Raw genomic sequence first — 23565 nt, 5'->3', positions numbered from 1 at the left:
ATATATATATATATATATATATATATATATATATATATATATAGGGAAAAAGTTCATAGTTTGATATATTCCAAGGTGATGGGTTAAATGAAGAGGTACATTTCTCCTATGTGAGATCAATAAATTTAATTTTTACTATTATTATATTAAGTAAACCGAAGAGCAATTTGCAGCTCTAGAAACCTGGATCAAAAATTTCAACATCTTAAATTTTTAAAACCATCAATAAAGTAAAAACTAAAATCAGTTGCAGTTTCCATAAAAGTGCATAGCTGGTATTGCCTCTTCAGTACAGTACTTTAGTTATTTAAACTAATTAAAAATACAGACAACAAATAATTAAAAATATAAAACAAAATGTGATATTTATATAACTATGTTCTTTAATAATCATTCTTAGTAATTTGATTTAAAAACATATATTATAAAGTATTTAATCATTTTCAAGGGTCTTGTATGCGGATCATTAGAGTTTCATTATTCTCATGATGAACTGGATCCACGTGAAATAGTAAATTAAAATTAATAAATACTAGTTTTATATGATAAAACACGGCAAATGAACGCTTGACTGATAAGGTAGTCAATTATTTTCCTGAATTTTTGTCCTTACCATCACGTTAGCGAAGTTTTACTACATTAAGATATATCCAGAATGCTTGTATTAATATATTCCCTTATTCAAATATGTTTAAATAAATTATCTTCTGGATTGTGGCACTTTGATAAAATAATAAATATAAAAATGTCTTGTGAAAGGTATGGGAAAGTACACACGTAGATTTACGTAGTTCACCCTACTTACAGGAAGGGGGTGCCAGCGAGGGCAAACCCTTAGCACTGAACAAGCCTTGCTAAAAATCACCGCTCTCTCTCCACGGCAACAAAACAATATAGAATAGGGTTTACAGCGTGCTACAAGCACAGAGGCTCAATCTACACGACAAGGCGTGAGTATTTTGTAATCTATTATAGTATAACTCAAGCAGAAATCCGTAAATCAAGCTATTCGATCGCCGTTGTTAGCCGCGCTGTGGGTATTTCTCTTTTGTTTAGCGGTTAAGGCCCCTCTGTTTTGGGACTCGAAGGGGGGCCATGTTGTTGAGTATTTGGCTGATGTTTAAGCTCCAGACAACAGCAAGTTGGTAATAAGCTCCCATGATAGCTGTCGGTCTTTTTTCTTTTTTCTAACTGCCCATTTTGAACATGCTTAACGTGATCGTCTTATTTACAACCAACATTTGTTTAGTTACTTATGATAGTCTTACCACTAGCAATTGAACAACACTGAATTTCATATTGCAATAGTAATCAAGCGCTACAAACCAAGAATAAACAGAAGCAGGCCCGAAGCATTTAGCTTCGGTTCGTTAGCCGTTGTAGTTGCCAAAGCTCACAGTCGTTTGTAATCCCATTCAGCAACATGCACGCTCTGTTCTATGTAATAAACAGACATTCTTTAGATTATTGGGTGTCAAATATTTATTTTTCCAGATTGTTAATGGTCATGCTCAACGGAGTTTTACAACAAAGCTAATGAAAGCTGCTATGCTAGCTTGAATGCTAGCAGCGCGTTGGCTACTTAGCTTTTCTATTGGATTTTTGCTTCAGATATTGGATAAAGAATACTCAAATTTTAAGTGTGAAAAGTATTTCACAGTATCTGGTTTTAAAGTATGTTATAATTAATCATATTTACTGTCTGCATCTGTTAGAATAAACAGCTGCTACCGCATCACGGTGGTAGCTTAGGGTTAGCGAGAGCTAAGTGTAAGTTTGGGAACATTGTATTGTGTTTTTGTACATGTTCAGTTCCTTCGAGACTTGTTTTTCTAACTTTTAATTCCCAGTTTTGCAAAACGCCGTTCGAGACCGTCAAAATTCAGCTAATGTTCGTGTGTGTCGGTAGCTATAAAATTACCATAAAAGCTATGGAGACTCATGGCTTAGGCTTAGCATGACAGGAATTAGTCAGTACCCATCGAGCAAAATGAACTTACACTTTGTATTTTTGGCTTTCTTTTGAGTGTTTCATTTGATCTACTGCTGCTAAAATGTTGGGTTTTATTAAATGTAATGACAAGCTTTGGTGTGGTTTATCTATATATTAAAATGTTATCTTTTGGTTTGTGATAGGAGCTTTATTAAAGACATAGCATTGTCCCTGCAATGGCTTTTGGAAGTTTATGAAATAGACTAATGTCCATCAGATGTTAAAATTATATGTACCGTCACCTAAATTATTAAAATAACTATAATTCCTAATATTTGTTTCTTACTTTTTGTAATTACTAAACAGTTTTTTTTATTACTAATTCTAATGGTGCTAATAAATACACATTTAATTGTACCTGGAGATATTTTTTTTGTAATTTTAAAGATTATTTAGCTTTTTTGAATTTAGATTTTATGCTAAATTAGTCACCCACCACTACTGAAACTGTTAAGTCATTTAGCTGTAACGTTTTCTTTTAATAACTTTTACCCTTTTATCTTTTTCCATTGGTTTTACAACTTAGAAGTTAACATAGATGGGCCAAGCTCCCAGTTGGGTATGAATCACTGATATCCTCTCTGTCCCATAGCTTGAGTAAAAATGTTGCAACTGTTTCACTGCTGCTTTATTGATTTATTATATTATAATATAAACAAAAAGAAAAATAATTAATAGACTTTGTTTTGTACCAGAGGTTATATAAGCAGGTTTTTCAGGTTATCTACTCTAGTTTTCTCAATATGTCAGCTTAAAAAAAATCAAGAAAGAGTGAGAAACATTGTAGCCATCCTGGAGTCAACTTACCAGTAGTGCTGCAGCAAGTGACAAGAGAAGCTTCATCTTATTTGTTCTCTGTGCAGCTGGAAAAAACTGGTCTCATCACCTTTTGACACTTTGTCTGCATAAGAAAATGCAAAACTTAACAGGAATAGTGGAATGCTTCTCTCTGTAGGTTTTGAAACTGTTAAGCACATCAAAAAAAAAAAAAGTGCCATTGGACTATTTGAGATGGTTAAAGTCTGACCTTTTTATGTTTTGGATTTTTCTTAGGCTTTCCCGTGGAATGAGCATTCCATGCAGCATCCTAGGCATGAATGACGTGGGTTGGCAGGAGACAAGAGGTGGGATGCTGCATGCAAATGGTGCTCCTGATGCAGGGGGTGTTCGGGTTCATGGTGGCGGACCCCTGACGGCGGTCGGCGGTGGACAGGCTCCTGGTGGACCACATTTACAGGGTATGGACAGAAGTTCTACCCTCACTCCAGGTACGCCGCAGCCTCCATTGAGCGGAAGATCTCAGGACGATGCAACAGTTGGATACTTCTTTCAGAGGCAACCTGGAGAGCAACTTGTTGGTTGCACTCCTAACAAGCACCGCTGGCCAACTGGAGATGCCAATCATGTTGATCAGGTAAAAAAAACTCAGAACACAGTGAACTAAACTTCATCATAGGCTTTATGATTTAGCACACTAGTTTCATGAAACGAATACACTAAATAAATCTGATAAAAAATTTTCTTTGGAACTTTTAAGCTGTTGCTGCTGCTGTCATCTCCTTTTAATATTTCCAATGTGTTCTTCCTTGGATTAAGTTGAAAATTAAAGTGCACGATTGCCATAAAGTTTGAATGCAAAATCTTATTTGATGTTTGAATGAATTCAGTTTTAATTAATGCATTTGGATGAGATGCAGTTAAGTGCATAAATAGATTGCATCTTTTTGTTTGTTCTGTACTAAATTTAACACAATAAACGCATTTGGCTCCAGACTAACTGCATCAATTAAAATGCATTAGATGATGTGTGAATATTAGAAACATACAGAAGTGTTGTCAAAAAGAAATCGTTGGAGTGACAGGAATATAAAAGATAATTTCCCGCTTGGCTGTCATTGTGGCATTGTCTTCCCCTCACATAGTATTTGCCTGGTTCCTTTTTATAGTTTCAGTGAATTTATGTACATGATGTACAGTTAATCAGGACACATTGCCACCAAAAGTTTAAAGATTTTGCCATGATGTTCAGTAGAAGGACCTTGGATACAAAACTGATTATAACAGGATGCCCATATATTGTTCCACATTTTAAGGAGAGGTTTAGAGTGAAAAATAAACCACCCTTCTAGTAAATGGCGCTATCTGACATTTTGTCATTGTTAATGTTTTTTTTTTTTTTTTTTGAAATTCAACTTAATTAACACGATTTATGTTTTTTCTGAGTAATTAGATCCATCCTTTAAATTACTGCTGTCATGAAGATTGAAAAAGACCCATTATCTATTAGCCTGTAAGGATGTATACTCTAGGACAGACAGTAAAGCTCAAAATAATGGATGCATGAAATGGAATTGGATTTTTTGTTTTAACACTTGTTCTTTTTCTAAACTTTAGGTTCGAGCTGTAGATGAAATGAATTATGATTTTCAAGCTCTTGCTCTGGAATCAAGAGGAATGGGAGAGGTAAGGGATTTTAAAACTTAAAACAAACCTTTTGGTAATCTCATAATATTTTTTCCTTTTTTTTTTTTTTGGTCCCCAAAGAGAGACCGACTTTTAATATTCAAAATGAATCAATGATATATCCATGATTTAAACACACTTCACCCAGGAAACAAATTGAATGCATAATAATGTAATCCAGATTAAAAGGGGAAATAAGTGATTTATTTATTTATTTTTTTTTCTCAAAGCCATTTTAATATAATAAACTGCCTGTTAAAGCTAGCACCTAAATTGGTTTTAAAATATTGCTGGAAAACTTTGATCCTTGCCTGGACTTTTTAGCACACAAATAATAAAGGAGCTGTTCTATAGTTCGATCAAAGGAAAACCTTCCAGCCTTTGTTAAACTCACACATGTGGCTTCAGTTATTTATCAACCCGTAATAATTCTAAATGTTTTTAATCTTTTTCTTTAAGCTTTTGCCAACAAAAAAGATCTGGGATTCCGATGAACTTGCAAAGGATGGAAGGAAAGGGATGCTTCTTGGTGAAGAGTGGAGGGAGAATGCATGGGGATCGTCTCGTAAGTGGTGTTTATATTTTTCATAATGGAATGTTGTTGGGTTTTTTTTTGCACTAAATAGGATATTTTAAGTTGTTTTTTTTTATATTTATTGTCTATTTAAGGCAAGGTATAACTTTGTTTCTCTTGATGCCAGTAACATTTTAAATGGCCTTTGAAAGAAACAAATAATTAAAAAAAAACCTAAAAACAAACTGTAGGATCAGGTCTCCTATTTTGAGAGTAAAAGGAACCTCTTTATTTTGGTCTTGTCTAAATGAAGCAACATTGGCAGGTTTTAGAGATTAAAAAAGTTCAATGACCATCCTAGCTTTACCTAAAGCTATACCTAAACTGAAAGTTGAGTTTGGCACTTTATAACATTATAGATCCCTTATAGATTCCTAAAGGCATGTCTGTTTTTTTTTGTTTGTTTGTTCTGATTTTCCAACCAGATTAAAATTTCTGTCAAAAATGTCTGTTGTAAAATGTTATGGCTTCATCTACTCAAAGGTGAACACAAACGGAAAAGACTGTGTTTTCATAAGGGTTTTGCCTCCAGAGTTTTGCACTTAGCAGCAGTGAAGATGCTGTATGATGCTGGCGTGTACAAACAAATGGTAAACTGCGTTTCTAGTTGTAAATCTCCGTGAATGGAGCCTTTCTGACTATCATTATGCAGCATCAGGTGAAATTAAATCAAAGTACTGCTTGAAAGTCTTGGTTTACTAGTAATGATTTATAGTTGGTCATTTAAAAAAAATGATGCTGTAGAGGGTTTATTAAGATTAGGTTATAATTTCTAGTCACCTGGATGCAGATCAAAACTGTGTCTAACTTTGAGAGGGTCCAGAAAACTTATTTTTGATCATCAGCAATTCTCCTTTCTTGCAACCTTTTCTCCAGATCATTCAGTGTCCCAGCCAATCATGGTACAACGGCGGCCTGGTGAGGGTTTCCACGGGAACGGTGATACAAATTCTGTGCTTTCGCCTCGCTCAGAGGGCGGAGGCCTGGGTGTGAGCATGGTGGAGTACGTCCTGAGCTCGTCTCCTGGTGACAAAATGGACGGTCGCTACAGAAACGGAGGCTATGTAAGTCATCACTGGTCTTTCTTTTATTAGCTTTATAATTTGGCTGTGAAAATGAGTGGGACTAACCACATTATTTTAGGGTGGAGGAGACACTGACCAAGATGGAAGAGAAAAGAGTGATGTACAAGAGAAGGTGTCACCCTTTGAGGAAGACAAAAGCCCTGAGATGAAGGTGGGAGAGGACAGTGATCCAGCCAAAACCAATGGAAGAGGTCTGCTAAATGGCATGGATAGAGACTGCAAAGACTTCAAGTAAGTCATCTTGCTTTAATAGTTTCATTAAAGGATTGAAGTGGATTTACCTACTGAAAAAATTTTAAGCAAGCAGATTAGGAATGCTCCTATCAGATTCCTGCGACCGATTACATCTGTACCAAGCCTTGTTTCACCAATGCAGGGTTCATCTTTTTTTAATTTCTTCTTAAGAAATTAGATATAGAAGATATAAAAATTCTGTTTATTAATCTTTCTCCCAGCCTCCCGACCCTAAGCACTTGAACATAAGCTTTTATGAGAGAACTTTCTGTAAAATTTGGTTATTATAATAAAATGGTTAGAAAAAAAAATCTCTAATGAAATACTTTCACTTTAAAGACATTTTAAATCTGCTGTCTCTCTCAGTCTAAAAAGTACTAACTTTCAGTCTTCTTTAGTCGGTAACGGAACAAAGTCTAGAGAAGGTATTCTAGAACTTAGACCCCTCTTGATATTTTAAAGCTTGTTTAAGCTACCATTGTGGCTTCTAAAACAAACACGGCACATGCTGATAACCTACCAAACAAAATTCTAATAACAAAAGTACTTGATGCTTTGCTTTTGCAGCCCAACCCCTGGAAGCCGCCAAGCATCACCCACTGAGGCCGTGGAGAGAATGGGTCCCACCCAGGCGGGTTTGGAAATGATGGCACAGCACCATCAGCATGTCATCCAACATCAAAACCCTGCCCAGAACAAGGTCCCTACTGAGGACTTCCAGAGCCAAGAAGCCCAGAACATGGGTGGCATGGAACAGGGAGGTGGTGTAGAGTCTCTGCAGTTCGATTATGCTGGGAACCAGATCCAGGTGGACTCTTCAGGAACTCCTGTAGGGTTGTTTGACTACAACTCTCAGCAGCAGGTCTGACAGGATGGCTTTTATTTGTAAAGCGTATCAGATTGTATGCGCAGGAGATGACAATCTTTAAATGTTTTTGTTTTTTCTTCCCCCAGTTGTTCCAGAGATCGAATCCTCTGACAGTTCAACAGCTTACAGCAGCTCAGCAACAACAATATGCCCTGGCTGCAGCTCAACAACAGCATCTTGGTAGGTCAGGCTGCTCAGCTCAGTGACCTCTCAATTCAATTATGGTCTAATTGGTTTCGGTTGCATAGATTTTTGGATGAGATTTGAAACATCAGCAGCATCACTCTCTCCTGTCTCCCAGCTGGACTCGCTCCTGCATTTATGCCAAATCCTTACATCATTAACGCTGCCCCGCCTGGAGCCGACCCATACACTGCCGCTGGCCTGGCAGCAGCAGCCACACTAGCAGGTAATTACTGCTTCATGTTTTGATAAAGTTTGGCGGATTATTCTCATGCATGATACTCTTATAAAAGTTTTAGCTCTTTTTTTTAATAAAGCAAATTAAGTAAAATTATTTTTGAAAATGCACACTTTTTCATTCTCAGGCCCCACAGTTGTTCCGCCCCAGTACTACGGTGTCCCTTGGGGTGTGTATCCAGCCAATCTCTTTCAGCAACAGGCTGCATCAACTGCCAATCACTCAGCTAATCAGCAAACATCCAACCAGGGACCAGGGCCCGGCCAGCCACAGGTGGGAGCAAAGTTATATTTCATAGCCTGCAGGTTTTCTAAACGTTGTTGAACCTGAATGTTCTTTGGTCTGCTTTTCATTTAACCAATTAGTGGACCATTAGTAAGGTGCTAGTTTTTCATGGAGAGAGGTTTTATCTTGTGTCGACGAAAAGGAATTGAAGTAGTACAGCAGATAGGCTAACAGATAAAGCTGTGCAGACATTCATCCAAGATTAGTTTGTTAAACAATATCTTAAGTGTTGAAAATTTAATAAATCAATTACAGATTGATCAGTCATCTAAAATTGGCAAGGTTATGGCCAAAGGGCAAAATGTTAGAACAAAACATGGCAGTCTACTTAAACTGAGAGGCTCACAAAGAGAGGAAGCGGGAAACTTTTGTTAATTTTGTAGGAGCTGTAAGGAGCCACAGCTCAGGTGGGAGACGGCCAGCATGAATACTGGAAAAGCAATTCAAAATATAAACAAGGAGAAACGTCTCTAATCCAACCTGGGGGCAAAGCTAATCGAAGAAACAATCTTACCATTTTTTCCTTTTTTACTCAAGCAATGCCCCACATTTTGTTGAGTTTATAAGTTAAAAGTCAAGTAACATAAGGGTTTGTGGTTGAAATGTGAAAACAAAAAAGATTTTGGATATCATTTAATATAATTCATTAGCTATGATATATAATTTAGACTTTTTGTGGTTTTGAGAATGAAGATTTATTTTCGTACCAGCTTTTCTTCTTAATGAATAAAAGTATGCATTTCCCAGTTAGATATGAAAGTGTTTCCTTTGTTAATCTTTCATCAGTTTGGTAACATTTCACCAGAATACAAGTCGACATGCGTTTGTCCCCTGGAAGCTGTCAGAGCCGTTCTACAGCCTAATGTTCCTGGTCAAGGACTCTTAACTTCAAATCTTTTTTTCTTTATCTACCTATTTCCTTAAAAACATGTCAAGTTAATTGAAAATGTTGGCAAAGATGTATATTCTATGGCTCTGTTGTTGAAATCAACCCATTGTTTCTCTCTCTCTCAGGTGATGCGCACAGGGTCCAACCAGCGACCTCTGACTCCAGGACAAGGACAACAAAGTCAGCAGGAGTCTTTAGCTGCTGCAGCTGCTGCAAACCCTGCTCTAGCTTACGCAGGAATGCCTGGTTAGTAGAGATCGTCTTTCCTGTGCCACACCTTTAATCCAACAAAAACTAACAACTGATGTGTGTCTTTGTTTGTTTTTAAATGAACAGTGTGGGGTTAAGATTTGCTGACTTTATGCCAAAATACATTTATTTGTTTCTTGTAAGATTGCTTTTTGTTTTAATTTCTACTCAGGTTATCAGGTGTTAGCCCCGGCTGCCTATTATGACCAAACTGGAGCCTTGGTAATGGGCCCCGGTGCTCGGACTGGTCTGAGCGGACCAGTTCGTCTTGTACAAACCCCTCTACTCATTAACCCAGCTGCAGCAGCTGCACAAGCCGGTAAGAGATAATCTAGTTATGTTTCAATTGTTGGTGTGCATTCAGAGATCCACTGCTACAGTTAAATGTAATAAATCAAATTAATACTGATGCCTATTAGCAGCAGCTGTATCTGCATCTGGCTCTGGTAACAACATGTCTGGACCCCCAGCCAATGGTCTGTACCGCTCCATGCCTCAACCTCAGCCACAGCAGCAGCAGGCCCCCCCACCCAGCAGCGGCATGCAGTCCAGCTCTTTCTACGGCTCTGGATCGGTTCCTAACACCTCCCAAAGCAGCTCTCTTTTCTCTCATAACTCTGCTGCGCAACCGCCGCCAAGTTCCTCTTTAGGCTTCAGCAGCACAGGCGGCTCCCTTGGTGTGGGGTTGGGCTCTGCTCTTGGAGGCTTCGGCTCATCAGGTCAGTTGTTCATTTCTTTACCTTCTACATTTCTTTAATTTTTTTCCTCCACCTGTTCTCTCATCTCTTTATTTAAATCAGGGACATCTCCTTTCTAACTGTCCTCCTGTGTTTTTCTTCCAGTGTCCAGTTCAACCAGTAGCAGCGTGTCTCGCAGGGACTCGCTGTTGGCAAGTTCAGACTTGTACAAGCGTGGTGGCAGCAGTTTAACTCCTATTGGTCAACCGTTTTACAACAGTCTGGGTTATTCATCTTCACCCAGTCCTATTGGCCTAACACCAGGTCACTCCCCACTCACTCCTCCACCTTCTTTGCCTTCTTCTCATGGGTCGTCCTCCAGCCTTCACCTAGGTAAGCTTAAAGTTGGATCTGCAAACGCTTTGGTGTCTGGGATTTTTTTTTCTTTAATGAAAACCCGGAATTAACCTCTTAATTAAAACTTTGGCTTTTGTTTAGTTGTGCCACAGATGTTTTCTATATCCTATTTTCCTGTTTCTGCTGTTTACATTCTTGCATCAGGAACATCATTGGACAAATCTAATTTTTCACACTTGACTAAAAATAGACCTGGGAGATTAACTAGATTTTTACCCTTACTGTCATTCACTAAGATAAACGGAGACAATTTTCCCTGGTTGGTAAAAGAAATCAACTTAATTCTGCAGTTTTTTCTGTGCGCGGGGGTGCCTGGTACTTCCTTTCCCTTTATATCACGGCAGCACGGTCTTAACCCATTCAGTCAGAAGCATAAACAGAATGGCGGATGAACCCAGTGAAGAAGTGTCTAACACAGCTGTAAAGAAATTACATCAGTTAATCCTGTGTAGCTGAGCGAGGCAGAGATGAAGCTGAGCACATAGAGAAGAAGTCGAGAGCATGTCGTCAGAGTTGACAAGCCGCAGACCAGTTTTGCGTGAGGGTGTGCAAGTTTAAACAAAGCACATTGTTTTTGCTTCACGCTCAATTTGCAAAATTACACTATAGATGTTGAGCAAAAGAATACAAAATGCAAAGTTTCCCTGAAAACTGTCAGGATTACCCTTAGTAACACATCAAACCTCCACCTACAGCACTAACTCGCTGTTGAGTTCAAAGATGTGCTCCATTACCTTTGCGAAAATTTTTTTGCAAGAGAGGAAACATTTTTCTCTTGTTCAATGAGTGTTAAACCTCAATGGGTACAATAGTTTAATATTTAATTAAAAGTTATATGTAATGTGATTTATTCAATATATAAATTATAAGTAGATCAGTTGCATTTCCTGCACATTTTCTTATTTCTGATGGAGGAAACAGAGCATTTACTGTGCGTTTTTGAGGTAAAAACTGCCCAATTTATCGTGATATTGACTGAGTTCATACCGCCCAGCCCTAACTGAACATAGTTGTGAGTCTTCTCTGGATGGAGTATAACCTCTCACATCAGGATGTTGTGGTTGATGGGGTATTGTTTCGATTGACAGGAGGAATTTTAATATTTTTTCCTTGTTTTTTTACATTTTTTTTACTCGTGAGTTTCCTGTCAAGGTGAGTATGATCCATTCTGATCACTATCCTTGTTCTAAAAGTATTTATGGTTTACATTCTTTACACTGGGCAAGTTTAATGGATGGAGGAGGATCTGGCCTCTGCTGAGTAAGAAGAGACCAGCATATGGCAAAGTGGATACTCTTAGTCATCTCTTTGTCCTCCCTGCAGTAGACTCATAGTCTCTGCAGTTTAATTTTAGCACACTAGACAAAAGCTTTATCTGTAGTGCAAAATATAATAGAATGCTCTCTATAAGGGAGAATTATCTGGAGAGGGCAAACATCCAGATTGTTAAACAGATTTTTAAGGATTCTGCATTTGCTTTTGAAAAAGACATGATACTTTCCGGCTGTATTGATTGACATGGAAATAAAATTTGCATTGGGAAAAATTTGTTTTCTATCAGATGATGGAATGCTTTTTTTTTTTTCTTGATGAATTTTCTATATCTTGGTCTAAATCCATGTACAAAACAGTACAGTACTTTTTTGGGGGGGTTTCAATGCAGTTCAAAAGTGGCAGTGTTGTAATTGGGAATCATTAAAATGCATTTTAATGATCATTGCTCTGTATTTTCTTTTATATCCTTAGGTGGCCTGACAAATGGCAGTGGGCGTTTCATTTCTGCTGCTCCAGGAGCCGAGGCCAAATATCGCAGTGCTGGTGGCACTTCTAGTCTGTTCAGTTCCAGCAGCCAGCTCTTCCCGCCCTCCCGGCCACGCTACAGCCGCTCTGACGTCATGCCTTCTGGACGCAGCCGCCTGCTCGAAGATTTTAGGAACAACCGTTTCCCCAACCTCCAGCTACGTGACCTACCGGGCCACATGGTGGAGTTCTCTCAGGACCAGCATGGATCCAGGTGACTGACTGAAACGTGAAGTTAGACTCACGTTTTCTTCTCAGCAAGACAAGAAAATGTTTTTAGATGAGAGGTGTTGATTTAATATCTGATTTATTATTGCTTTTTCTAGATTCATCCAACAGAAGCTGGAGAGGGCTACACCTGCTGAGAGGCAGATGGTGTTTGGAGAAATTCTGCAAGCGGCGTATCAACTGATGACTGACGTTTTTGGGAATTACGTCATCCAAAAGTTCTTTGAGGTTTGAAAACCTTCTTGGATGTTTCCCTTTATTATCAGCTCTCATTATTAGGTCTCATACATATTTTTTGCTTATAATTTTTTATTTTATACAGTTTGGAAGTGCAGACCAAAAGCTGGCTTTGGCAACACGCATTCGCGGGCACGTCCTCCCCCTGGCTTTGCAGATGTACGGCTGCAGGGTCATTCAGAAAGCTTTGGAGTCCATTTCCTCAGAGCAGCAGGTAATTGTAAGTGAGCTTTTAATCTTCTAACAGTTTATAAATTTGATATCTTTATCAGTCAAACTTTTATTTTAATAAAATCTTAACAGCTGCTCTTTTCTCATTCGTAATTCTTTTTCCCCAGAGTGACATTGTACGAGAGTTGGATGGGCACGTACTGAAGTGTGTCAAAGACCAGAACGGGAACCATGTGGTGCAGAAATGCATCGAATGTGTCCAGCCTCAGGCTCTGCAGTTCATAATTGACGCCTTTCAGGGACAGGTAGGTTTATTGCTGTTATTTTATTAATTTCCGTCATATTTAATTTAATTTTTTAGAATCAGTATCACAGTATCACGTGTAGCCTGGTCCTGGACATTCCAGGGGGCTTTACCATATTAACTTTACCATATTAACATGTCGTCAGACAACATGCAGTAATTTCTAAATGTTTTAAATCAGGTTCGGTCTTCTTGTTGTTGTAGTGGCCTTGTTTGCCAAATAAAATATTAGGATGTTCCTCTCTCCATTTCACATTCAATACAAATATCTGTTTTGCTTCTGTAAATTTTTTTTCTATTGTTTTTGGAGTTCTGTTTGAAATTACAATATACTACGTAATTACTTGATTTAAACAAGTATTTTTAGATTGTGACTGTTTGGACTATTTTATTAGAATCATAATTTTTATTCATTGAAACAATGACTCAGCCCCTGCTAGGTACCGTAAACTATTTCAAATCTTTGCCACACCTATAAACACTTGGATTAAGTATGAGGGTTAAGATGAGGTGTATCTTAGTTCTTAAGTTGTTAACGTCTAGCAAAAACAATGGTCTTCAGCTATTCCTCAAATTTTAGTTTAAATTATGATGCATTTTGTATTTTTTTCCCTTATTTTGCAGGTTTTTGTGCTTTCTACTCACCCCTACGGCTGCCGAGTAATCCAAAGGATTTTGGAGCACTGCACTCAGGAGCAAACGCTGCCCATCTTGGAGGAGCTGCATCAGCACTCTGAACAGCTTGGCCAGGTGAGCCCTTTCCGCTCCTAGTTTCCAAATCACTCTCAGTAGATGTAAGATTTGTTTTCGAGGTATGAACATCAGATGTGTCTGGTGGTCCTTGCATGTCTCCATCATGTTTGAACATTTCACTGTCATCGTGGTTTAATACGTGTAAAGATAAATGTAATTGAACTGTTAGTTGTCATGACATCTGATTGTGATTATTTAAACATCCACCCTGCCCCCTCACTTATTATTCCATCTAGAAATATCAAGGCGTTTCATTGGAGATGACACCCAAAACATATTATACAGTGTCCCGTGATGCACTGTTCAAGGTCAGCAATTTGCCTCTCTTGCGGATGTCCCCATTCTCCTCTCCCGTTTCCTCCTTTTTATATCTTCTAAAAAGATGTTAACATTTAGTTATCAAATTCTCCACTTATACATACCTCTTTTAACCCATTGAACAGCTTTTTTTTCCTTCTTTTGCTTTCTCCTTTCTTGCTCACGTGCCTATCTCCCGTATTTTTGCCTACTGCACATTCTGATCAATCTGTTTTCTTTGTTTTGGTTTGCTGAAATTATTATAGTTTTGTTTATATTTCTATATAAATTAAGCCACTCCATGAAAAAAAAAAACAACTCAAAATTATCCAAAAGCAGCACAAAGCATGTTTAAACAGATTGATCTGCAGATGAATGTCAGGGCAAACACTAGAAAATCAAGGTGGAGACTACTGTGGCTTTCCAACAAATTACTGCATTGATAATACTGGTAATTGAGTATTTGTTTATTGCTACGTGAGGGTGAGTTTTGTCTCCATCTTGTCACTAAAATCACACCCATAACTGTCTATCACCTATTTCTGAAGGGGCAAAGATGCTACTGGTTGCATAGTCTGGTCGGCAAAACTCTAAACCAGCAGCATCTATTTTGTCTGACCTTCCGCAGTGATGACGTTAGGGTATTTGATGTAATACAAATGGGGGTGTCACTCATTCGTCAGCCTGTTGTTGTAGACATGCATGATTGTTTCTCACCAGTTGAGACCAGTGGTGAATTTTTATTTATTTATTTTTTGCATGGATATCAATCAAATGAAATGGTTTCTCACAGATTTTATTTTATTTTATTTTTTATTTTTTTTTGGAAAGTGCTGTTTAAACCTGCATTGCTTGTGCCTACTTTCTGGTGCCTCCTGCAGGATCAGTATGGTAACTACGTCATTCAGCATGTCTTGGAGCATGGCAGACCAGAAGATAAGAGCAAGATAGTGGCAGAAGTCCGTGGAAAGGTTTTGGTCCTGAGCCAACATAAGTTTGCAAGGTATGGTTGGACTGCTGCTTTATGTGCTGGGTGATTCACTCACCAGATTTCCGCTCTGAGTGGTCTGATTTAAACCTTATTTGTTAAATTTACAGTAATACTTAATAGGTTTTATTATTTAAAAAGTGAATACTTTTAACACACGTAGGTTAGTGTTGTAATTTATCTTTGATTTACTTGGATAGCTAATAATTGGTTGTGTAGTTTTTTTAACATACCACAGACTTTTTATTTAGCCCATGTTACAAAATTGATAGTAATATGCACCTAAATGTTAAAATTTAATCACGTTCTTAAATAAAACAGTACATAGATTACATCCCTAGGCCTTCGGTGGATAAGAAGGTCATAAGAGCATTTGAAATAATCCAGAGCTGGATGGTCTCCAGGATGCACAAAGCGATAAAGCATGAGTTTCAGTTTGTGTAAAAAAAAAAAAAAAAAAAAGCCTGCCGTGGTTTGATTGAGATGGTTAATTACAGTGGTTTCGACATATAACTCTTGGGTGGAACCTAGTAGCAGTAATGGCAGCTTATCAGAGCTATGTGGCCTGATCACACAGGCTTAGTCATCAGAATTCCCAAAACACTGGACACACTCAGCAACAGCCAATTTCTCCACCCTGCTCACAAGTTTCATTACTAAAGAGAAGTTTTAAAACTGTTCCCTTTTTTTTTTTCTATCACTTTCCCCACTTTGCTTACTTAATTTGCTAGCTTAGCCCACTCATATTTCCTTTGTTCTACTTTTATGTTGGGATGGGCAGTTCAACAGTCTCTCAGGGTAGAAAAAAAAATCTGATTATTCTGCTTGATAAACCAGCTGTTTCCTTCTGGGGCTCTACAGGTTGCTATCTCTTTCTGCTGGGGGGGCATATGTGTTAAGCTGATTGTGACTCTGCGTCAAAAATGCCATTATGCAGAGGTTTTACTCACTGAAAAGTGTTGCGCCGATGCCATTTTTTGGCCCCGATACCGATACCCGATACCTGGCTGTGCAGTATCGGCCGATACCGATACCATAATAATGTAAAATAATTGCCATCATGGCTTTGTCAAGCTGCTGCCTACCTTTGTGAAGCAGGAAAAAATCTAATACAAAGTGAATCCAGTAGAACTTTTTATCTAAAAGTTCTACTGTATAACAAAAATAAAAGTTTTTATTGCCTACCAGGAGTGGGTGACAATAGTTGAATAAACTTATGGCTCTCAAAATGGTATCGGTGCCCTATTTGTTGGAACTCGCCGATACCGATACCACCATTTTAGGGCAGTATCGGGGCCCCGTCCGATACTGGTATCGGTATCGGTGCAACACTACTGAAAATCACTGTAATGGCATAAATTTAGTGTAATTTCTACAGCCCATCATGCTCAAATGTGCTGCTGAGAATACTGTATAAGCAGAACTCTTGGACATAAACATGGGTACGCGTTGCCTTCTGGGGTATGATTCAGACGTGTAGAGGTGACCACGCCTCATAAATGTACTTAGCCTGATGTTCCGAATAACATTTTGCAATTTAAGGCCTTGATGCTGTCAAATTAGTCTTTGGACTCTAGTTAAACTAAAGACGAGAAAAAAAAAAAGATTAGTCTTGTTCTAAGAGCTGCAGCATAAATCTGCTTTTAGTTCCATCTACGTGTACTAGAGGAGATCTGTCAGACTTCTGCACTTGTTTAGCATTTGTACAGAAACTCCACTGGTTATGAGGAAATGTATGTGATGCATGTAGGGTAGGATGAAGGACAGCAGGAAGAACTCATTATGCAGGCGAGTATAAAGTATTGCATCAGCATCAATTGATTGATTTATGACCATATAGATGCATGAAAATGTAGTTTAACAGAATTTGAACCAGATTAACTTAAAACTTAAGGGTTGTTGACCTTAAATGCAAACTATATACTTGGTGCTTTAAGTGGGTTCTTTCAATACATGGCATGTTTTAGAATCTGTATACTCCAGTTTATGGTTGTTGTTTGATTACTAAAATAGTTTTTCTGTAAATTATTAATTACAACTTTTACTATTAATCGTTTGAGCTCTAGTTTATAAGCACAGATGGAACGTGCTTCTAACCATCTTGGAGATTCTAAATTGCAAATGTGTGTAACGGCATCTCATGTGTTCTCAGTAATGTCGTGGAGAAGTGTGTTATCCACTCCTCGCGTGCTGAGCGGGCTCTACTAATAGACGAAGTGTGCTGCCAGAAGGACGGACCCCACAGCGCCCTATACACGATGATGAAGGACCAGTATGCCAACTATGTTGTGCAGAGAATGATAGACATGGCAGAACCTGCTCAACGGAAAATCATCATGCACAAGGTGAGAAGAACAAAACTCAACAGTTTTTTTTTCCCCCTCTGGAGTACCTGTTTATTTATGGAAGTCTAACTTCCAAACCCTTAGATCAAAAAGATATTAGATGTCCTTAATTCTTGAGAGGAAATAACAGCTATTCTACGGCCCTGCAGTTCTATTTCATCTGTACTGACTGCCTGAGGCCGTCCAACACAGGGGGTCAGATGGGATGAAATGGAACGAAAGTTGTCTGTAACTACGATTCTATGAATCCCGTTTGACCGCTGGAGATTCTGTCACTCAGAATAAATTCTTCTGCAAGAAGATTTTAGGAACAGAGCCCTGGATGATGCTAGCATTAGCTTATGAGTGGTCATCCAGGGTATCATAGGTGTGACTCTGTTGGCATAATTACTCTGTGTATGCAAAGGGAACATTCAGTGCTTTCAGTACTGCCCTCTGGTGGTCATCCAGGATTCATAGAACCGTAGTTACAAACATAACTTTTGTTTTTATCACTTTGTCCTGTTGACCTTATGTATTATTTTCTAATGAATTGTTGCCAGGGCTAATGCAGAAGGGAAAAGAGGTAGCTTAACACATTCATGCACGGTACTCAAACACGGCTTAATACTTGCTCTGCTCTAACATGGATTAAATGTTTAAATTCTGAAATTTTCCAGTTTCCAAAAAAAAAAAAAAAAGATGAAAGATGTAGATTAAGAGCTAACAGTGTTACAAAATTAAAACAGAAATGGTAGCCCTGCAAAAAAAGTCTCTGTGTTAAAGGCCAAGGATGACAAGAAAGGAGGGAAGCTCTAAATGGGGGTGCTCCGATCATTCGGCCAATTTATTAGCCTCAATTTTCTTAATTTCGGGAATTTATTTATTTTATATATGAGAGTATTTTCATATGTTTTTATCATTTCACAATTACCTATCAATGCCCTTCAGTAAGAGAAGCTTGAAATATTTAAGGGTTTTTTGTGATCTTTAAAACAATTGACAGTATCAGTTATTTAAAAAATCTGTATCAGTCAAAATCGGAATTAGCATTTTAGGTTTTTTAAAGATTGGGAAAAAGTGATTGGTCACAGACCTGCAATCGGTGCGCTCTAGTTTTAACTGTCAGTGATGGAGACGGTCTGATTGGCTGACTTCAAAAGGAAGGAACTGTAAGACAGATGGACTAGAATTAAACTAGAGTTGCACAATACTTCACAATTTCAATTTGGCAAATATTAACATCAGGATATTAATTCAAAGCACCTGTTTTGTTGCAGTTTCTGGTTCAGTGTATTTTAAGCCACATAACAAATAGTGTTTCTCTTAATGCAAAGCATTTATTTAACCAGCTGGAATGACTTTAATTACCCAAATACTTAAGTTCACAAACAGCAGTGAGGAAATTATGATTCCTTAAAAAAAGGACTGAATACAAGACCAGAAACTGTATGATCTGCTTCAGGGGGAGTAAACATGGTAAATATGTGTATGAAATAGTTGTTTTATTCACCCTTTTAAATTATAACAGCAAAATGCTCAGTTGTTATTTGGAATAGCTCTTTTTTTCTCCTGTTGCTATGAACTTTATAGGTTGTTAATTTCAATCTTTGTATATAAATAGGTTTCATTCACTCATTCCCTCTGTCTCCACTCACTCCTCAGATCAGGCCTCACATCGCCACTTTGCGCAAGTACACGTATGGGAAGCACATCCTGGCTAAACTAGAAAAGTACTACATGAAGAGTGGCTCTGAACTCGGCCCCATTGGCGGCCCCACGAACGGACTCATGTAATTGGCACCCCGGGTCCCCTGAAGAAGTGGAGGAGTTTTAAGCCTAAACCCCCTGTTCTGTGAAAGATTGCTCCTTTAGCCATAGGCCTTTTGATACAATTGGTCATCCCTTTTCTTCTGCTGGGGGAGGGGGGCTATTTACCAAAAAAGAAAAACACCTACAACAAAAAGACAAGTCAGTTTAACCTAAGAATGCTGTGACACTGATCCCTGCCACTTTGCCACCCCTGTGCACATTCCCAGTAGGGGCCCCAGGGGCCACACAGTCAGCAGGTTATGTTCTGAATTTTCTTTATTTTCCTGGGTAAAGCACAAGCCCGTTGTTAATGATGTAATCAATATATTTGACTGGTTTTCATATTGTACATTTTGTTTTTTTTACCTTGTAAATTCTCTGTAGAAAAAAAGGAAATGATTACACATTTGCTGAAATTTACAATTCTTACAATTAACACCAGCAAGTGACTTTAAAAAGCTAAACAATGATTCTTTTAAAACATCATTCTTAATGTTTTTTTGTTTTTTTTCTAGCCAGATTTGATAATGTCAGCTGTCCTGATGAGCTCTAGGTGATTGAAATTTATATTTGTATAATATCCCATGCACAATAGGAGGGTTCTCACATGCCAAAGCAACTAAATGATTTAGTATTCGAATGGCTCTAATCAGGATGGATTGCAGTGTTAAGCTGCGTGTGCCACAGTCGCCCAGAGGTCAAGACCTTATTCTTCAGCTTGCTGTTGGGGATTGGTGCTTTAGTCTTGGGTTCACGTTCCACTTGTGGCTTTATGTTCTCGCCTCTTAACTCCGTCGGGTGGAACCGGTTTACTCCGCCTCTTGTTCCGGGACTACAGCTGAGCAAACGCTCGCAGAGTCCTTCTTTTTGTGAGCTGTTCTTCTTTCACTCGTCCAAGATATCTTTTTGAGTTGATGAAAGGTAAAAAGGCTATTACTTGATTGTTTTGTTTTTTTTTTAAAGAAAAAAAAGTGGAGGCTGAGGTTTGGGTTGTACAGGTTTGATCTTGACCATATTATCGGGGGCTTTTACGTAGAGGGTAGCAGGGTTGTGGACGGGAAAATTGCTTTCGCATGCTGTGACGGGTTTTAATTCTTAAATTAATTTTTTTCTTCCCTGTATAATGTTTTGTATAACATCCGTCTTGTAGTTGGAGATGATCACTGCCCTAGAAAACAGTATATTTATGTACTGAATTATCATCTCTTCCGTAGAAGTAGTTCAGTGATGTATAGCAGCTTTATGTACGAGTAAAATTGTTGCCTATTGGGCGGGACGGGGCGGCTTGTAGTGATGATTTTAAACCCCCACCATGTGAAGGTCAGAGCAGAGTCCAGAAGCAATGATGCGGCGCTCATCCCATCTTATTCTGAGATGAAATGAACTAGAGGTAGAGATGATTTAAGGAAAGGGATGTTTAAAGAACCTTTTTTTTTCCGGTTCTTTTTCTTTTTTAATATATAAATATATTTATATATATACATAGTTTTTAATTTTCCATTTGGCTGGGTTTGCAAGTTCAGCTGTGGAGGCCGGTAAAGGCCGTCGAAACTTAAAACAATTCACCTGTAATGCTCGTAGTGATGGCTTCTTTGCTTCTTTGAATTGTAGATTACATGTAGTATATGTGCAGTTAAGTGTAAGATTATTTGTTAAATCAAAAATATGTTTAGCTGTGGTGGTTTTGTTTGTTTTTTTCCTGACAGGCCTTGCTCTAAATCTGTAGTGATGCTTTTATTTCGTCTGTACAGTTGTACATTTGTAAACGTTAATGATGTAAATGGGATGTCTTTTACACTTTTTGAGAGGGAGAAAAAAAAGGCAAGAATTGTGCATTTAGAAATGTGTGTGTATATTCATCACTCCTTTTCCCCTTGGATATAATGTAAACAGTTTTATTTGATCAAGTGATATTTTAAAAGGAAAAAAATATGGATTTGCAATCTGGCATGATTTATTTTTTGTTTTTTAATCTGTTATGTAAAGGCCAGCCTCTATTTGTACTGAAGCTGTAACATCTGTTAATAGTCTCTAATGTGTGACCGTTTTAAAATGAGAGGAGGAAAAAAAACACACTCTACAAAAATTGAGATTGCATTTTGTCCTCTCTGCTACCGTGCAAACTTCACAAGATATGACGAGAATTATTTTTGTACAGATGAGTGCTGTGTTTTGGAGCAGCCACAACCTTGTAAGCAAAAGCAATGTAAAATATTGTCGATTATATAAATATGAACATATGAGTTTTTGTCACACTGTCAGTCATGTACATTTTCAGGTGGCCTTATGTACATTTCCAGATGTTAGAGGAAGAAAAACTCATTATCTTTTTTTTTTTGGGAAGCAGAATTGTGACTATGTATGATTAAATTGTCTTCTAACATTTCATCTGATTGTTGTGGTCTTTCAGTTTTTAAATTGGAGCACAGTTGTCCAAAGAATAAAGCTCTATGTCCTTGTTTTTGTTTATGAAATTGACCAAATTTATAGGACCTAAGGTTCTAGATTCCACATCCCCCAAAAAATGTATGACAAATTACATTAAAAAAAGGTTCAATAATGTATATTCTCAAATAATGACTTTTTTTTTTATGTTTTTTAACCATCGTTAGAGTTGGATATCACTGAATTAAGGTTTTAGAAACTCGTCAAACAGGTTGTTCGTAGCAGTTTTTGTCTGTGTTTTGATAACAAACATGATGGTTTTAGTCTTGCTCTCCATCCTTTGGATCATTAAGCTTTAAAAGTTTAGTTAGACGAAAAGTTTTATATCCATTCAAGTTTTTTTTGTTTCTTCTGAACTGAAATATTTCTCTTTAGTCCTGCTTGTTTTTTTTTTTTTTTAGCCATCACAATCCCTGTTAGAGGAGATTCCATCCACTGTCCTCTCCTGCTGGAAGACATCTTTTCTGTTCATGTTGGCTTGCAGGCCTGATGTCACACCTTATTAAATACTGTCATCCATTGCTATGATCTTCCTCCTCATGCATCTTTGAAGCTGTTGACAGTAATTCTGTGGTTGGATCTAGGGTATTTAGTTCAATTAACTGATCAATTTAACATTTCCTGTGGTGAAAGTTCCATTTCCCCCCCCCCCCCCAGGTAATTATCTTTCGTGGTCACCCAGGGAGCTCATGTATAGTATCTTTGTTTCCTTAAAAAAAAAATTATGCTTTAATTTTCTGTTGCAAATATTGTTTTTTTTGAAAAATACATTTTAAATCGAGCATTTTTCAGTAGTTTAAAATGTAATGATCCTCCTGGAAATCCATTATTACAAGCCCTGAAGCTTTCCCCTATATTTTAACCTCCAATTTTAAGGGTTTAATGGTTGGAAAACTGTTCCTATAGTTTAAAATTTTTTTAACAACTTTGCTCCTAGTTTGGATAAAATTAGGGGAAACTTCCATTTCGTTTCCATTTTTTTCTCCATTTTAAATAGGTCAGTTTTTTTATTTTTAACATTTATTTTTGGACACCACTTGGGGAAGAACAATTGTATCAGTGTAACTGGGTGTAAACAATATATTTGCATAGAATATAGAACTGTATAGCGGTTTTATTTTAGGTAGTAACTGAGGACACTTTTTGGATATTTTGCAATAGCTCAAATAACTATGGCTGAAAATTATGAATCAGCATGTTTTAAAGATGCAGGTTTTTTGCATTAATTGGAATAGATTTCTAAATGTGTGATTCATCCATTATGTAATAATTTTATTAAGAATGGAGGCTTATTTCTTTTGGGGGGGGTTTTTCTTCAGAAAAGTACATTAAATTAGTGTTGAAACAATTATTCGGATTAATCAGTATTAATCAATTATTTAAATAATCGTCAACTAATTTAGTAATTGATTGATTGTTAACTTGAGTATGGAGACTCTAAAACCTGTCTTTAGCTGACAGAGAAATCCACCTTGAGCAGCAAATATATGAAAATTGTGCAAAAAATATGTAAAATTCTAGATTTAAAATAAAATATTTTTTTCCATCTATCTATATGATCTATCCAGTTTCACCTGCTTTAATTTAATAAAAAGTCTTCTTTAAGGAACCTTTTGCTGTCCAAAAATAATCAACAGATCAATGGTTTTGCAAAATAGTTTCAGCCCTACAGTAAATATTTCATGTGCAAAGTCTTGCAGGGTGTCTTCAGTGAGCAGAAGTCACCTCCCATCAGGTGGAGCGTGTGATCATTTCCACAGTGGGTGGGGTTTTCAGCAGCTCTAAACCACCTGAGGCTGTAGCCAGGTTGCTGTTTATTTCTAGAATCAAAACTGTTCCAAGGAAGGAGGAGGGAGGCGCGGAAAGGAGTCGAGAAAGATGCACTTATCCCTGGCAGTCTCCGTGTTTCTGGGATTAATCCTTCCATTAAGAGTGTCGGTAAGTCACCTCCTGACTCTAAAGCTCATTAAACAGAGGAAACCTGATGGTTACCTCCGTCTCATTCTTACCTTTCTCACTTCCTGTTGTTGACCATGAACTTCGAGCCAAAA

At 37.6% G+C, this 23565-nt stretch overlaps 1 protein-coding gene across 7 annotated transcripts; it reads left to right on the top strand.

Moving 5' to 3' along the window:
* Positions 1-806: 806 nt before the first annotated feature.
* Positions 807-21192, top strand: pum2 (pumilio RNA-binding family member 2). 7 transcript variants are annotated; one of them, XM_038278706.1, is made up of 23 exons: positions 807-950; positions 3047-3407; positions 4388-4456; positions 4916-5021; positions 5907-6094; positions 6174-6346; positions 6917-7211; positions 7304-7397; positions 7519-7626; positions 7766-7911; positions 8938-9058; positions 9234-9380; positions 9532-9780; positions 9904-10131; positions 11902-12169; positions 12282-12411; positions 12506-12640; positions 12759-12896; positions 13520-13645; positions 13885-13956; positions 14827-14948; positions 17086-17278; positions 18923-21192. In XM_038278706.1, the coding sequence occupies exons 2-23, from the start codon at positions 3060-3062 to the stop codon at positions 19052-19054; spliced, it is 3588 nt and encodes a 1195-aa protein (XP_038134634.1). In that variant the 5' UTR covers positions 807-950; positions 3047-3059; the 3' UTR covers positions 19055-21192. The 7 variants fall into 7 exon arrangements, with proteins under 7 accessions (XP_038134634.1, XP_038134632.1, XP_038134633.1 ...); XM_038278704.1 differs by having other exon boundaries at positions 9484-9780; XM_038278705.1 differs by having other exon boundaries at positions 9481-9780; positions 12506-12634.
* The last annotated feature ends 2373 nt before the right edge of the window (positions 21193-23565 follow it).

The sequence above is a fragment of the Cyprinodon tularosa genome, unplaced genomic scaffold (assembly GCF_016077235.1).
Source record: "Cyprinodon tularosa strain WSP-4 unplaced genomic scaffold, ASM1607723v1 ctg143, whole genome shotgun sequence".
In the NCBI taxonomy this organism is placed as follows: domain Eukaryota; kingdom Metazoa; phylum Chordata; class Actinopteri; order Cyprinodontiformes; family Cyprinodontidae; genus Cyprinodon; species Cyprinodon tularosa.
Note: the sequence above shows the minus strand (reverse complement) of the source record. Positions and strands in the feature narration are given on the sequence as shown.

What these genes read in the sequence shown, in the direction of transcription:
- pum2 (XM_038278703.1), top strand. Translation starts at nt 3,060, where the DNA reads ATGAGCATTCCATGCAGCATCCTAGGCATGAATGACGTGGGTTGGCAG. An exon ending in AGCAGCAGCCACACTAGCAG is followed by an intron (nt 7,627 to 7,765) that starts GTAATTACTGCT and finishes TTTCATTCTCAG; the next exon opens with GCCCCACAGTTGTTCCGCCC. An exon ending in CAGGACCAGCATGGATCCAG is followed by an intron (nt 12,170 to 12,281) that starts GTGACTGACTGA and finishes TGCTTTTTCTAG; the next exon opens with ATTCATCCAACAGAAGCTGG.